An 11,447-nucleotide genomic window follows, 5' to 3' on the forward strand; every position below is an offset into this window, starting at 1 on the left:
GTGTTTGGAGGAAAAATGTTTTCTTTTGAAATTTTTTATATTAAAATACATGCGCAAGCACTTTTGGGTTGTTTAATAAAATATAAAATTTAATAGACTTCAGTCAACATTAATAAATATTAAATTTTCATTATTTTTGCCAAAAATAATAGTTGGTATAAATTAAATTTATCTTTAGCTAAAATAATTTTAACATGAAAATATTTAATTTTAATCAAATCAAGAAAAAGTACTTTTTGCTGATGAGATTCAATGATTTAAATAAAAATCATTAATAATTAATATTATAAAAAAATGATTAATATCACTAAAAGTCATCATTGATTATAAAAATAAAATTTAATTTAAAAATATATAAATCTAATTAATATCAACCACATCTTAAGTTTCATCAATTCCCATTATTTTTTTTTAGTAATAAAGCAATATTTAGTGGTTGTCGTAAAAGTCATGGAAAAGGCATCTAAGAGTTGCCTTAAAAGTACGATGAGAGTGCCTATTTGTTGAGATACCCCTGTAAAAATAATATTTTTTTTCTGCACATCGCTCCAGAAGAATTTTCATTGCTTATATCCCTTTGTTGTTAATCGCTATTAGTAGTTAGGTTTTTGAATTTTGTCGAAACTACGCTCATTTTCTCTTCATTTATAGTGTCATGAAAACAAATACTTCCTCAGTTCTTTTTTACTTATTATGTTTTGGAGCTCTTTTTTGTTTTTTTTTACTTGTCATATTAATATTAAATGTTTTTTTTCAAATTTACCCTTTAATTTAATATACTTATATAATTTTTAATAAATCACAATTAACTAAATATTAAATCATATACTCCACTTAGTCGAGTTTTAAATATGGATAATTTTGAAAAGTAATAAAATTTTTTATAAAATATAGATAACAAATTAATTTTAATCAATTTTTCTTAATTGGTGTGAATTAGAAAAATAACTAAATAGGACAAGTAAAAAGAAACGAGTGAGTATTACTTTTATAAAAATATTTAAATAATTTTAAAATTTTAGAGGGGCCTCCAAGCAAAAACCTCTTTACTAAGAGAAGATAGGGCCCATTAGCACTTACAAAAGTTGCACGTGACAATACAAGGCTTTGCCCATGACATCAACCGGCTCTTAAGTACTTGTTAGGGCCGGTATTAGTAAAAATGGGCCCCCTAAACGAATTAATAATTTTTTAATAATTTTTTATTAAATAATAAATTATATAATAAAAAATTTGGACCGCAAATAAAATTTAATATTATTATAAATCAATTAAATAAGATGAGTATTATATTTTTAAAATTAATCAAGATATTTACCAGTATAATTATGTGGATAAAATAATAATATTAATAAAAAAAAATTTTAAATATCTTTAAAAAATATAGGACTCCACAAAAAACCTACGTCCTAGGTCGTTTATACCTAGGGTGGGCCTTGTTAGTGCGAGCTAGGGGTGGACATGGGCCGGGCTGGGTCGGATTTGGGCTGGGCTAGACTCAAATATACAACCCATATATTCGAACTGGGCCGGGCCGGGCCATGTTCGGGCCAAATTGTTTTGATCCAAACCCGACCCATTTGATTGTCATTAGGCCCAAGCCCAGCCCAACCCGACCCAAAAAATAAATAATTTTTTTTTATGAAATAATTGAAATAACTAAATAAAACTACTACTACAACCCCTAAAATTTTTTCAAACATTTAAAAAAAAAATACTATTATATATATAATTATAAATGTTTACTCTTTTCAAGCCTATTACTATTATATATATAATTATATATATTATAAATAATATATGATATATATATATTATTTATTTATTCGGGTCGGCCCGGGTCGGGTCAAAATTCATCTGACCAAAACCCAGCCCGAAATTCAATCAGGCCAAAACATTTGAGCCCAACCCAGTTTTTTGGGCCAACTTTCTAAACCCAGGCCCTGTATTTTTTGGGCTGGGTTCGGGCCAGCCCATGGGTCGCCCGGCCCATGTCCACCCCTAGTGCGAGCTTGCCCTGCATAACTAGTTAGGACATGTACATTTTATTTTGGAACTATGCAAAAATTTTTAGACTGGTCCATGCTAAAGTTGCAAGAAGTTAATAAACTTTGCATGAAGATGAAGTACTATACAAAAATTTTTAGACTGGTCCATACTAGAAATGCAATAAGTATACTTCGTAAACTTTGCATGAAGATGAAGTGTATGTTCTTTCTTTACATTTGGATTATATATCTTGAATTTATTTATATTTCTCATAATCAACTCTGGAGATCATTGGTTGGAGGTAAATGGAGGTAAGGTAAAATAAGACAAGAGTTTTTAAAAATTCATGCTTGGGAGAAGATTTTCGAGGGAGGTAAGAATTTAGGAGGTTAAATGGAGGTTTTAAAACCTCTATTTAACTCTCATTTCTCAACCCTCCAAAATGATAAGTTTGGGAGGTTTTGAGAGAACTTATATTATTTTTTGTAGACCAAAATGTCTCTTATATTTCAAAAAAATTATAGGGTTTTATAGAAATCAGAATACAAAACCTTATATTTTTTTCGTGGACCAAAATACATCTTAATTTTTTTTTGGACTAAAATATGCCTTAACAATAATGTTCACTTTATCGTAAGTTATTTTAATTTATTTTATTTATTTTTAAAAAAATATCAAGCATATATTAGGTAGTAGTTAATATTGCCAAACTATATAATAATATTAATTAACCTAGTAATGATATTAATTAATTAATTACATTCTTCAAAATGAAATTTTATAAAAACCAAGGTAGAGATTTATGTAAACAATGGAGAGAATTTTATAAATTTTCATGTAATTTATTAAATGAAGTTATAACTTTGTCTTTTCTTTTAAGGGTAATTTAGTAATATTACTATATAACCTTCCCTCCAACTACCTTTCAAACCAAACATAACAAGGTTTTAAAACCTCCACTTACCTTATTTTGCCCTAAGCAAAGAAAAGTTTAAAACTTCCAGTTACAAAATCTTCATTTATGTTGATCGTCATTAACTAAGTATATTTAGATGATGAAATTATAACAAAAATTAAAAATAAAAGACCAAATCATAATGACCAAAATAAAAATATATAAAACATAAAAAATGATTTTATGATGTTGTTTTCCCAATAATTAATTGATCATTTTATGAATTAGTGCAGAGAAATTTATATGGACCTAAACTTCTTTTTAAACTCTCTCTCAAAAAAAAAAAAACCATTTTGAGAGCCTAATAAGCTAACCAATTGTTATAGGTAATTAGGTATTAAAGGAACCTCGCAAATTTCGACTAGAATCTACTCCCTCACTCATAATTCATATTTAGGGTCCCCTGTGGGAGTTACGTGCGAGGATTACCTCGCTCTCCCTCCAGGGGTTGCATGGTGGGGATTATTCTCGGGAGGTCATTCAATGCCCATCATGAATCTGCATGCACTCTGACATCTGTCCTTTCTTTTGTCGCTTGTCGACTTTGTCAAAAAGAGTATTAAGTACCCAACTCTCAAAAGGCAAAAGGCCATTACATTACAGGTGTAACTATCAGATACGTTATAAATCTCTTTCATTTGAATCCTTTTCACTCTCATTTTCTCATTCACCCAAACACACTAATTTATTTCTCATTCCACGAAGCTTCCACGAAGCTTCCCGCCGTCTTTATCGTGACGCGCGGGCGTTGCTTCCCCATCATTCACCATCTTCACCCAGACCTTTTGCGTCCTTGCAACGCGAATTCCGGAGCTGAGGAGGAACCTCGGCGGAGTTTCGCAGAGACTTCGGACGGTAAGCAAGCGCGTGTTTGGATATTTTGATGTTTTGGTGAAAGGTTTGTGGTTTGTTGCTGCTTACTTTCCTCGAGCTTTTGATGGCTGATCTTTGGACCAGATTCACGGGTGTCATCTCTCCTGCGACGCAGATGGAGTCCCGTGGTGCGGCGGTGTCTCCTGGAAGGGCATTGAGACAGTGGGATGAAGAGCGGGGGAGTGATGCCCCAGATAATGTGATCTCGGATGATGCGTTTGATATACCTGCTAAGAATGCTTCTATTCAACGGCTTCGGAGATGGAGGGTATGCAAATCTGAATCTTTGTTTGTTCATGTTTTTTTTTGTGTGTGTGTGTGTGTTTGTGTGTCTTGCAGGGATGATATGATTGTATGTTTTTTTTAATTATGTGTGTGGAGAACTGCATTTGCTTTTGAAGTTGATTTGAATGGGTAATGAGGCAGGGTAGAGTGTAAATTGTTTGAATTTGTATAGTATGGGGGTATGATTTGAATGCTTAGATTTGAACAGGTGGAGGATTAAGTGTCTGGGGAGTGGTATAGGAGAAAAGAGAACAGTGATGGGGCTTCAAAACCTGATGGTTAGTTCCCTTTTAGACTTGTGAGACAACTTGTTAAGTAAATGAATTCACAAGGCTGGATGCTAATTTGCTATTGTTTTTCTATTTGTAAGACAACTTGTTAGACAAATGAATGATGCAAGTGTTAGGAAAGGAAAATCATTCATAAAAGAAAACTTTTTCAATTCATATCTGACTAATGCTATAACATCTGTGAATTTTTTGTTTGAATTTCAAATTAATAAAAAATAACTGCATACAGTGCATTAGTTTCTCTCCTTACCTACTTCGCATCACCAGTGTGAATTCTGAAAGGTATTTGGGTGTGTGGCCAGATTCTGCAGCTCCTTTAGAGATAGCTATTCTTCACCTAACGGCAGATACCCTTTCTAGAACAACTACTTGTAACAACTTCAAAGGTGTATATGTTAGTGTTGCAATTAACTGAGTTGTAATAAGAAAACCTGCTGTGAGGACATAGTAGATCGCCAATTTGGTGCTGATTAGTACGGCAATGAAGAAGGTTCCCCAAGTTACGCTGTTAACTAGCTTCATCTGTCACCGAGTTTAGGGGTGGTAGGGCTAGGAAATTGTAACTTTGTACGACCCTTGCTCATCTTGTTTTTGAAAAATAGTTGGTAAATTTAACATCATTGTTAGAGAAAGTAGCCTTTGGCAAGTCATGCAAGCACATCACCAGATGAAAAAATGAATTTTGTCACACGCTTGGCACCATTTGTTTTGCTATAGAAAATTTAAATTTTCCATCTTTGAAAATATGTCCATAACAAGAAATGTAAAATCATGTGTCCTCACTGTGTGTGGTAACCTTAACATGCAATCTATACTGCTGTCTTCCAAGAGCATTTCGGATTTGGCAGTGAGCTATAGAGCTTTATATTTTGCATTTGACTTTTGAAAACTATCATGTCTTGCAAGGGCTTACAATGAGATAACTTGTTTTTTCAAATAAATAAATAAATACACAAACAAATAAAATGAGGGCAGTTTTTTCTTTTAATTAACACTAATAAATTTTATCCTTCACCAAATGTAGGGTTTTTCATCATCAAAATAACTTGATAACCCACCAAAATCCAGCTTTGTTGTCCCATGGACAACATAGGATGGCATAACTGGGTTTTGCAAAATAAAAGCCCATCATGCAAAGAATCATCCCTAGGTTGAGAGAGTTTATACTTGATTGTGCTTCTTTGAAAAATTTTGTTGAAAGTTTTGTAAAGGTCTTTTATATGCTTGAAGTTGGACAAAATAATTGTCTATGTATCGAGTAGATGTTGTCGGTGGCTCAACTCATCTTAACTTTTGTTCTTCATCCTAAGTAAGTGGTGTAAGATTCCCATTTGGCCACCAATGTTTGAGGGTTTCCCATCATTCCATAGAATTCCATGTTCTAAGGAGAATATTGGCTGTATACTTTATTGGGTTTATAGTTAAAGAAATCAATAAACTGCCTTTCTAAGCTAAGGATCCTTTTAGTCCCAACTATAGAGGTGTAAAAAAAAAAACCTCAATTGGTAAAACAAAAAGCTTATGTTCACAATATTAATGCCTTTGTAATCTGTTTCTTGCATTCTAAACTCTTTATATTGCTAAAGGCTACTTTAAAAGGCTTTTCTTGGCGTAGGCAGTGATAAAGGTTGAAAGGATATTGAAACCTTTAATGAAGTGTCAATAAAATGCCACCAGATAGTTCCAAAGGCCTTTCTTGCGCATTAGTATATGATAACTAATTAATATTGGTCCGAACCGTGGTTGAATATGCTTGAATGCGATTTGTTGAGACAATAAAACCTATAAATGTCATTTTTGGTTGTGCAAATGTGCTTCTTCAAGTTGAAATAAAAACTTCAAATCTTAAATCACATGTAACAACACTTTCATGAGGTGCTGTATGTATTTCTCAAATCTGGAATGAAAACATTAATGCAATTGAAGTAAATAATACACTGGCCCACCAAAAGGTTTAGATTTTTGTTATAACCTTTGTAAATGTTGTAGGAACATTTGTGAGGCTGAATGGCATCATCTTCCATTTGTACAATCTTGTTAAGATTTTAAAGGCAGTTTTCTATTAAACAATTGGCTAAAGCCGCTTCAAAGGCCAATAATCCTTGAAGAGGTTATGAAACTGCGTAGTGGCTCCAACATGTAATGTAAATGAAAATAAGAAGCTTGTGATTGATTGTAATTTTGTTAATTGCTTTGGAATCGACACACATCCTCAAACTTCCATGTCTCTTGAGAATAAGAATTATTGAAACAACACAAGGACTTTTTGGTTTATGCTAAAAAGCCCTTGTGTAACATTTTATCTATTTGTATGTAATTATACATGTTCAATAGGGCTTATTTGGTATGTTGGGTGAATGGGAAGAGTGATAACTTGCATAAGGTTAATGGAGTATTGGTTTTTTAGATAGGAGATGACTTTGGAGCAATGTTGTTAGCATAATGGCCTTATATTCCTGTAACAGAGTTTGAGCATTGTTAAGGATTTTGCCTCTCATAGTACATGTGATAAAAACAACATGCAATGGAAGAATAATACTGTGTTTGTGATGAACTATCTTAAAAGCTTTTATTGCAAAAGCTACGGGCTAAGTGGAAGGTTGTAATGTTACATAAGGCAATACCATAACACTATCTTTTTGTCTTCTTGCATGAATGCGTAGTGATGTTGTTAGATTCTCCATTGTTTTGAACATTGTTGTCAAATTTCATAGGCTGACCTAACAGCAAAGGATAAGCTTTGATTGGAATTACATCACACTAGAGTGCCTTATGTCAGTTATCAATTTAGATTAGTTTTCAACTTAATACTAGACATTGGCATTAGACATTGCATCCTAATACATATAGATTGGTCTTAAATTTGTGTGTATATTCCTTACTGGTTGTGTTCCCTTACTTGAGTGTCAAATACTCATGGTCTTTAGTACAGTACTGTTTGATGCGGCACACAATATTCATGTAACTTGCTTTTCACCATCTCCTAATGGGCAATGTTTTCTTTCCTATACATCCATCATGTGCCTTTTAATTATTTTATTCCACCATTCTCTAGCTTCTTCCTTTAGTTCTAGTGCCACTAAAACAATCTTTTGATCACCGTAAAGTTTATAAGGCTAAAAAATCTTCGTTGCTATTCTACTAGTTGTGAAAATCACTTGGCTTAGTAGACCTACAAAATTCCATGACAAAAAGCTTAAAGAACATGTGGGCGAGTCTTAAATGTCAACTTTGAAGATGTAACTTGGTTCCTCCCTATCACTAATTCCTGGAGAATGCTAGTTCTATAGTGTTAGAATATTCTTCCAGGTCTTGTTAATTTCTAACAAACTTTGGAGACTTATCTGAATGTTGGTCTCGAGACCCTGTTTATACTACATTCCAACTTTGAAGCATTGGTTTGTGTGGTCTTTGTAGGTTTGAACTTGGATGTAAAGTCATGTGGTGTTAAAAGACGATGTTGATGCATCACTTGGATTAGCCTCACCAAAGAAATTAGGGTCTAAAGCATATTGATGTTCACTATTGTCAACTACATGTCCTGCCAGCTTTGATGCCTAGTTAACGCAATATGAGAATACAATGGTTGAAATTCTCAAGTGCAACCTATGATTTACCCATGATAGATATGAGATAGATGAAGTGTTTAGGGAGTATATGACTAGGAAAGTGACAAACTGGAAGAAGGACAAATGAATATATCTTGATTAACATTCAAAAATGTTAAGCACCCAATCTAACATTAGAGGCATATAAACAATGCAAAATGTAGGATTCGATTTGAGACAACTTTTCATTCATTCATATGGCAACTTAAAACATAGAGGAATTGATTTGAGACTACTTTTCATTTTTATGGCAACTTGTTAAATAGAGGCATATACAAATCCAAGATTGGAAAATTAGCAAAACAATTTCTCCGTGCTTATTTAGAATGGGCAATTAAGTAAATCAATTCCTCAAGCCAATTGTTGTTGTATGGCTTGTTCGTGGATTTAGTGTAGGCGGTTATATTATTTGTTATAAAGTTTTTTATTAGCAGTTGGTTAATACCTTGTTATTGCATAACTATGACATTTATCAATAATGAAGAGGATAGCAAGATTAGTAGTACCTGATATACTATTTAAATGAAATACTCCTTGTAATCCATTTATTTGTTTATAATGACTACAATATCACTGAAATGTCGCTAAAATTTGTCTAAGCAATCATCATGTGCGTGTTTACGGTGGGACACACATAGTAGAGCTTGGTATGTGGCCAGAGCGCTCCACCTGCCTGACGTTATAGTGGAATCAAGTGGCGGGCTATTAAGCTCGCTAAGCAGGCCGATCCAAAGCCATGCTTCTGGCTCTTATGTCGTCATGCATCCATCTTTTGATGTAGTTGGACAATTTTTATAGCCATAGCTTATTCACTAAGTTTGGGCCTACTTGGGCTTTTGCTATTCATCTAGTTACTTTAGTTCATGTCGTTTAACCTCAGTGAATGAGTTAAGGGTTAAGAAAAATTCCTGCAAGCTATGAAACTTGGTTTTAATGACTTCATGAGGAACGCTCAGCACAACACATATAAGTATGCTTTATGAAATAGAGTTGCAAAGGCCACAGGGATGTTTGCTTCTTAATGAAGAAAATACTTGAATATCTAAAGTTTGATATTTTTAGGTAACATAAAACATATGAAATTCTGTCCTTGATGGATGAGAATTTGGGAGTATACCTTCTTAATGAAGAAAATACTTGAATATCTAAAGTTTGATATTTTTAGGTAACATAAAACATATGAAATTCTGTCCTTGATGGATGAGAATTTGGGAGTATACTGTTGGCGGCTTGTCTTTTAGCTTCATAATTAGTGTCTGCCTGCCTGATTATGTGCCTAGAAATTTGATTATCCAAAGTCAATCCTTGAAGCTTTTTATGGACTGGTACATACTTCTTCTTGGTAAGTGACCTTTCGTATTAGAACCTGCTTGGCATTTGCCCAGCACTGCGAAGGCCGCCCGCTGGTGCGCTGTGTCTCTAGGAGATATCAAAAGCTGCTGGCAGTACAGTCATTTGATCTCTGTTAGCATTAACATTTTGAAAGATGTTTTGGAACTGCTTTTGGTGATAAATGTTGGTTGTGAGTTTATCTACTTTGGGGAAGATCAGGTCTTGGAAGAACCATGTATGTCAATGACATCTTTGTTAATTCCTTATTCCCATTTTATTTCAACATCAAAGGTGGAGTTAAAAGTTCTGGTTTGTAAATGGTGTTATTGGGATTAATGCATCATTTGATTCATCCATTCTTTGATGGGGGGTTGTGTTTGCCATACTATAAGTTATATTTCAAATAACTTCGTTTTGTAATTTCTTATAACCTGAGTGTTGATATGATAAATTTAACTTGTACTGTATTGACTATTCCAAATGGACAATATAAATGTAACTCTTAATTTTCATTGAAAATATAAATGTTGAAAATTTGTTCCAATTTGAGTGTTGACTAAAACCAAAACAGAGTAACACATATTTTCACTTGGATTAAGTTTCTAGGAGATCTTGGCAAAGGCAAAAGTTTAGGAGACAAAGATTTGGATAATTCTTCTGGGTGTGGTTCTGTAAGGTGTTAGTTGTAAACTGTGGAAATATTGTTTCAGCTTGATTCAACTCAAAATCTTAAGGTGGTGTAATGAGATACCTGAATTTATATATTAAAGCCCAAATTTAATATATTAAGTGATTTGTGACTATTAGTTACTCTTATATAAGGTTCATGTCTATTAATGAGAATAACTCAACTTCGCTAATGGTTTTGTCCATTGATTTAAAGCTTCAAGCTTTCCTCTGGAAAAGAATCTTTTTTTTTTTGGTTCAAATTTTTTTATGGAGGTATACTTTAGGAAGGGTTAAAGCCAATTTTGGTCCAAATATTGTAGGCCAACGATCATTTTTCCCTTTTTCTTTACAAATGTTAGATTTTGTCCTCATACTTTCAGCAGTTCATCAATTTATTCCTTGAATGGACATTGTTTCCTATATATCTTAAAGGACTTTGAATCTATATTGTTCTTTGGAACTTGGGATTATGATTTTAATTCATGCCTTTTCATGTGTGCCACTTGCTGCTTAGATGTTCAAATGGAAACAAGGAGTTCTGTTGAGTTTCACCTCATCAAAGATTTCTCTTTCTAATATTATTATTGATGCTGTTACTTTTCAAGTCTGCATTTCATCTTTCCCATGCAAGATTACATTTATTTATGATATTTATTTTTATTTTTATTTTTTTGAGAGCTGTTCTGTCCCTATCATACTGAATGACACTTGACATTGTTAATAACTAATCAATTTAGATTGTGTACTATATATGGGCAGCAAGCAGCACTTGTGCTAAATGCATCCCGGCGCTTTCGATATACTCTGGACTTGAAGAAGGAGGAGGAGAAGGAACAGATAAGGAGGAAAATACGTGCACATGCTCAAGTCATTCGGGTATTGGATTACCTTCATAAGTGCACCTTTTTATTTTACCATATATTACATGCTTTATAGTGTTATTTCTGATTTTTCCAGGCTGCACTCCTTTTTAAAGAGGCTGGTGAAAAGGGTGGACCAGGTATCTTGATTGTCTTGTTACTTAATCTTTAAGGCTTCTTGTTTGTTGTGTAAAACTTCTCAAATTGTTGTATTTGATTTTATATTACAAGCAGGTGATATGTTCTTTACGCCTTCCATTTTTGAAATGAATATTCTCACATGCCAATCTTGGTCTTTTTCTTTGCTTTAATGTCTGATCACATCTCATGAGAAGGTATTTCTGGGGGATCACCTATTCTTCCTGCTGGTGGTCATGGAATTGCAATGGAGCAGCTTACTTCAATGACGAGGGACCATGAGTTTTCTGCTCTTCAAGAATATGGAGGTGTAAGTACTTGTCCTGGTTCAAATAACATGGTTTTTTTTTTTTTGGTTATCTACTGTGGCATCCGTTTTTTTTTTTAATAGGTTAAGGGCCTATCAGACAAGTTGAAGACAAATTTAGACAAAGGAATTATTGAGATG

General features: G+C 33.3%; 1 protein-coding gene across 1 annotated transcript; it reads left to right on the forward strand.

Moving 5' to 3' along the window:
- Window positions 1–3,642: 3,642 nt before the first annotated feature.
- On the forward strand, window positions 3,643–11,447 carry LOC120278585 (calcium-transporting ATPase 10, plasma membrane-type-like; the record flags this gene model as incomplete). The annotated part of the gene is made up of 6 exons (XM_039285332.1): window positions 3,643–3,799; window positions 3,933–4,085; window positions 10,761–10,877; window positions 10,959–11,001; window positions 11,197–11,309; window positions 11,391–11,447. Coding segments are annotated over exons 2-6 (483 nt in total), but the record flags the coding sequence as incomplete, so codon positions are not given.

The sequence above is a fragment of the Dioscorea cayenensis genome, chromosome 16 (assembly GCF_009730915.1).
Source record: "Dioscorea cayenensis subsp. rotundata cultivar TDr96_F1 chromosome 16, TDr96_F1_v2_PseudoChromosome.rev07_lg8_w22 25.fasta, whole genome shotgun sequence".
In the NCBI taxonomy this organism is placed as follows: domain Eukaryota; kingdom Viridiplantae; phylum Streptophyta; class Magnoliopsida; order Dioscoreales; family Dioscoreaceae; genus Dioscorea; species Dioscorea cayenensis.